The sequence below is a fragment of the Dama dama genome, chromosome 5, assembly GCF_033118175.1.
Source record: "Dama dama isolate Ldn47 chromosome 5, ASM3311817v1, whole genome shotgun sequence".
NCBI lineage: Eukaryota > Metazoa > Chordata > Mammalia > Artiodactyla > Cervidae > Dama > Dama dama.
The window spans coordinates 81889113-81895015 of NC_083685.1; the positions used below are offsets into that span (position 1 = coordinate 81889113).

The window sequence follows — 5903 nt, forward strand, 5'->3', positions numbered from 1 at the left end:
ATTCTTGTTTCCTTTAGACACAACTTCTACCTATGTATAAGTTTTACTCAGAGCTTCAGGGAGAGCATGATATAGTAGATAGAGCCCAGAAATGTGAAGTCAATGTTACTTATCATCACCATTATTGTGAACATTTAATAATGAGCGAAGCAATTACAAATTAATCATCACTATAATTTGGCCACATAGCACTGCAAAGTAAAGCTGCTTTAGTCCACCTACTTTAACTACCTCTCCCAGCTTAAAAAAAAAGTTATGAAATATAGGGTAATCCTTTGCCAAATAAGATAGCTCTCAAGGGTACTGACCACTGTGAGATTTGGTTGGCTGAGTTTATTGAAGCTAATGAGTGAGACCAACTGCCACAGATGGTGCCTTCAGACTCTGGTCAGACATCTCAAAAATATGTATTATTGGTCACAAGGGAAATCATAGGCAAGAACAGAACTACAGAAATAAATCTATCTTCCCTATTAAAAGCAAAAATAATAGATCTCACTTAGGTCCCCCACTATATACCAGAAACTATGCTAAATTAGGCCCTTAATATACAAGTTTTTTTTTCATTTCAAAACCAAAGCTAAGAGAGGTTAATTAATTTGTCCATTATCATACATCTAGCAAGTAGAAGAGTTAGACTAAGAACTTGTGATCTGCATAATTCCAAAGACCCGGTTCTTTCCACTTTACTCAAAATACATAATGAACTAAGGCTACCATCATATGCAAAGTCGGTACATTTTAAATCCCACCTCTATCACTCTAATTCTTTTTGTGGCCCATCTTCTCACCAGTGACTCAGTCTTCTTCAAAACAAGTATTAAAATTTTTCTATTGAGTGTTTTTCTCAACTTCTCAATAAAGTTGAGTGTTTTCTGATGGTGTTCTCAGGAACTGTCTTTGAAGAGCTATGCTTAACTTCTAACTTCATTGCTTGCTCCAAAAGTTGTCACTAGGGCTCAGATCCTGCCTATATGACCTGCCCTATGTAAACTAACTTTCCATGATCTTTGCTTCCTATGGAATGCTAATGCACCAATCTTTCTTTGTGGGGAATTTTTCTTGCCACCTGATATTGAGTCTTCTATGGGAAACGGGAATGGAGGTTGATGGGACATCTCCAGTTACTAAATATGATGTCTATGCCTTGTCCAAGCACAGACTCCAACTTGTTTGTTCACCTTGCTACTGTCAGTCTCCCACAGAATACGTTGACCGTCATAACATTTTTGTCATATTTCCATCCTGATCATGCCATTATGTAGATGGAACCAAATTTACTTACCACTTTTAACTTGATGCCCTTAGAGAAAAGCATTTGTCTTGGGTAGATAGTATGAAACATTATCTCTGTCTTCTAAATTAAAATTAGCAGAAAAACTATGTTGCAAGAAGCTTTAGTGCCCAATGACGAGGAAACACACAGCTAAAGGAAATTAGAAAAGGGTAGTAAGTAAGTAAAACTTAGTGTCAAAAATTTAGCAATACATTCAAATATATAAAGCAAACTATAGATAATTTTTTTTTTACCTATTAACAAGCTAGCACACTTTAATTTCATGGTTTTGTGTTTTTCCTTTTTTCTCTATTCCTGACTGATTTCATGGCATTTATCTTAAGAGTCTGTTTCTAGCTCCTCATAAATTTTAACTCTTCATCTGTCCTTCATCATGATTTAATTATTATAAGCATCTCTTAAGTCACATCCATTAATGGAGCTCTTTTCTGGGTCTTAAAATGATGTTGAACCTTCTAAATCATGTTCTGTATTCTCAAAAGGCTTCTTTGATTGTAAGGGGAAGATTACAGACATGAAAAAAAATCTTACATAAGACAAATATTTTTTGGTGAAGTGACAGTCACTCAGTCGTGTCTGACTCTTTGTGACTCATGGACTGTACAGTTCATGGAATTCTCCAGACCAGAATACTGAAGTGGGTTCCCTTCTCCAGGGAATCTTCCCGACCCAGGGATTGAACCCAGGTCTTCTGCATTGCTGGGCGGATTCTTTACTCGCTGAGCTACCAGAGAATCCCTAAATATTTTTTAAGGAACAATCAAAAAGAATATGCAATGAAGCCAATTAATAGAGGTCTTGAAATTGCTGTTTTAGCAGGTCTCTCCATCCATATATTTATACTACTCTTGCTTAGAACAGTCTATAGTAGTATTAGTCTGCTAATATTAATTTTCCAAGGGTTAGCATCAGGAATTATTCTTATCAAATATACTAGGGAACTAAGTCACAGCAGACTTTTATAAGGTCTCATGACAATCACAGAAATAATATTTAGATGACCTGACTTCTACTTAGTTATTTACTAAAAAATATGTTGATTTCTAAGGAGGTCTAACTACATGTTCCTTTGTTATCTGTTAGCATACAGTATTATTGCATGTTAGAATACTAATATATACGTTAGTATAGTTATGTGTTAGTATATGTATTTTTCCTCCTGCAAAGCTTTAAGTGTGAAAAATAAATTCCAGGGTGTGATAATCAGTGCTAAGAGAGTCAAGGGTTACTTAGAAGAAAACCAAAGAAGAGAAACGTGCCCAAGGTGTTGAAGCAAACTCACAATGATTTTCATAATTCTCCTACTCTGACTCAGGGCCTTTCAGACTTTTAAAACCATGATTCACATTAATAGATATATTTTATTTTAAGACTTAGAGTAGTTACCCTCGCTATGTGTAGTGCACCTTTGATGCTATTTCTATCTCATTAAAAAAAGTTCTGATCAGAACCTAATAAAAGGATCAAAATTCATAGTTCGAAAATCACTGCTCTGGGCAAACAAGAAGTGTGTCAGGTAATGGTCGTCAGCGCAGGGGTCATTTTGCAGCTGGGAAGGGACAGCTCTCACCCTCGGAGATGGTAGGTAGCAAGATGCGCAAAGATGTACAGATGAGAGCAAGCTGGAGAAAGAGGGCTTCCCTGGTGGACCTGCTGGTAAAAAAAACCTGGGTTCGAGCCCTGGGTTGGGAAGATCCCCTGGAGAAGGGAACAGAATGCCTCAAAGAGTTGCTAAAAGCCAAATTAATTGAATGTGGCTGGAAGGACACAGTTGAAGGCACACCATTAAGAGATAACGAAAAAAAAGGACTACAACACGTTACTGTGGATGACTGGGTGGCTGAAATCACACCCAAAGGCAGAACCCAGGTACCTGACTGTGTAAAGGAAGAGCTCCTAGGAAAATAAGAACATTCCTTGCTTAGCAAGCCAGCCTTTAAGGTTGAATTAGATCGTGTTGTTTTGTGGTTTTATTTCTGAAAGTAAAACTTGCCATAAATTAGGAATCAATTTCCCAAAATAAAATCCTTTTTTTTTTTTTTTTTGGTATGATGGTATACAGTTTTTGGCTTCCCTGGTGGCTTGGTGGTAAAGGATCTGACTGCCAAGGAAGGAGACGCAAGAGACATGGGAGGATCGCATGGAGGAGGAAATGGCAGCCTGCTCCAATATTCTTGTCTGGGAAATCCCATGGAGAGAGGAGCCTGGTGGGCTATAGTTCATGGGGTCACAAAAAAGTCAGACACCCCTTAGTGGCTAAACAGCAAAAAATATGTTTTCAGTAACGATGCGTATGTTGTATTGATTTTTTTTCCACTCAATGTGTTATTTTAATAAGTATCTCATGAATGAAGACAAAAAGAATCACTGCTTTAAGTTGTCCATATCTACCAAGGGGGAGAAGAAGAAGAGGAGGATGAAGAGGAATAAGTTAATGATGACATAAGCTAGTCGAAGTCAAATTTAGCAAGAGATATTTAATATGATCCTTTTCTCCCCTCACTAACAAATATGTGGCTTTTCTTCCAAAGAAACTTGGTATACTTGAATTCATATTTTGCTTAACACTCACCTGGGGATGTAAAACATTGTGTTTACTAGCTATGGATCATACAAGAAACATTTTTTTCTGAATTTTATACCCGATTTTAAAAACAAAAGATATGACACGAATGGTATTCTAATTCCATCTTTAAGAACTTCCAAGGGAAGTTATGTTTCATATTTTAAGAGTCCCAAGGTTTCTTGTTCTTATTTCAAGTGATTGTCCAAAAGCAAAGATGTATTTGCTTTTTTAAAAGATCAACTAGTGTCGATTTTGAATATCAGGTTTCTGCTTTCACAGATAAATCATTTGTATCAAATTCATCTGTTTCTTCTTCCATCACAAGTGGATTGCAGCTGGCTGCTTTAAAAACCAGAATTTGGATTCTATTAACAGCTCTTGTGTAAGTTTCCTCTCTGGTGTCTGGGCTTCTCCAGTGCTATACACACTGAACATGGCTTTAGCACAATTACTTAAAATGCCTTCAATTAGAAATTGCAAGACAGTTGTCAGCAAATTTATGTAACATGGATCAGTCAAGCATCTGGAAGAATTTGTATGTGCAACAGATTAAAAACCTACAGTGCTTTCTCATCTTGAAATATATTGTTGATTTTATAGCTAATGGAAAAATCAGCAGTGTTACCATTTTCCTGGTTTTAAAAATACATATAAAAAAATACATATACATCAAACCCAATCTCAAAGTATATGTTTCTTTAATTGCAGTTAGGAAGTACATAACCTAGCTTTTCTTGCATCAGAGTGAAATGTTAGCATTACTTTTAAGACATGAAATAGAAAAATCACAAGAAATTGATAATTTTTGTATAAAGTAGCCTAGTTACTAAGCATAAATGAATTTTGCCATCTGGAGAACCCATTTAAAACTTCACTCTACTTCTAAGCAATATTGTGTCATATGGTAGAGTAGATGGTATAAAAGGCCAGGGATTTAAGCTTAGCACATCCATTAATTGATAATGTAAATTTGGGTGATTTGCTTATCCTTTCTAGCCCTTGGTTTCCTAATTTTTTATTTGTTTTTAAGATTTCTTTTAATGTGGACTATTTTTAAAGTCTTTATTGAATTTATTACAGTATAGCTTCTGCTCTATGTTTTGATTTTTTTGGCCATGAGGCATGTGAGATCTTAGCTCCCTGACCAGGGATCAAACCCACACCCCCTGCATTGGAAGTTTCATTCTTTTTTGGTTTATTTAGTGTTATTTATTTATTTTTATTTTTGGCTGTGCTGGGCCTTTGTTGCTGCGTGCAGGCTTTCTCTAGTTGCGGTACGTGGGCTTGTCATTGAAATGGCTTCTCTCGTTGCAGAGCATGGGCTCTAGGTGCATGGGTTTCAGTAGCTGTGGTTCTTGGGCTGAGTTGCCCAGCAAGGTGAGGAATCTTCCCGGAGCAGGAACTGAACCCATGTGCCCGCACTGCAAGGCAGATTCTTAACCACCAGACCTCCAGGGAAGTCACCTAATTTTAAAAAATGAAGATATTAAACCACATGGTTTCTAAATTCCATTGGAATAGTGAGGGTTGAGATAATTTAGCTACAAATATTAACAAATTATCCACTTTTTTCTTTCTGCATTAATTAATGGGTACACCTCATAATGTAGATAGGAAATAAAGCAGTATCTTTGCTTGAATGTTTGAGAGTTTAATAATCCTTAAAAAAAAATCTCTGACCCCACTTAGGAACAACAAAAAAAAAGAGGTTTCTGAAAGTCTGTTCTAGTTATCTAGGCAAAGCTTGTGATGACTAGAGTAAAAGAATAAATCCTATAGGAAAACACATTAGCAAAGACTGAAGTGAATAATAAGATAAAACAGTGTGCTCATCCACCCATGTCAGTGAGAAAAGGCAATGTGTTTTTGTACAATTGAATTGAACAAAAATTACACTAACATATGAATCGTAGGGCTACCTGAGAGAGAATGGTGACCATCTGGGATGAAGAAGTTTCTTCTTCATGTAATCACAGTGATGACATCATCCACAAGTGGCAGAACATAGAAAAGCATTTATCTTTCATTCCACAACGTGGT

General features: G+C 36.4%; 1 protein-coding gene across 1 annotated transcript; it reads left to right on the forward strand.

Annotated features, from left to right (window-relative positions):
- Positions 1 to 2875: 2875 nt before the first annotated feature.
- LOC133055873 (transcription and mRNA export factor ENY2-like) lies at positions 2876 to 3205 on the forward strand. The gene is made up of 2 exons (XM_061140957.1): positions 2876 to 2953; positions 3005 to 3205. The coding sequence occupies exons 1-2, from the start codon at positions 2876 to 2878 to the stop codon at positions 3203 to 3205; spliced, it is 279 nt and encodes a 92-aa protein (XP_060996940.1).
- Positions 3206 to 5903: the final 2698 nt, after the last annotated feature.

Bases quoted from the DNA above. Each gene is read 5' to 3' on its own strand.
- LOC133055873 (XM_061140957.1), top strand. From the start codon at position 2,876: ATGGTAGGTAGCAAGATGCGCAAAGATGTACAGATGAGAGCAAGCTGG. The intron at 2,954-3,004 runs GTAAAAAAAACC...CCCCTGGAGAAG, and splicing joins CTTCCCTGGTGGACCTGCTG to GGAACAGAATGCCTCAAAGA.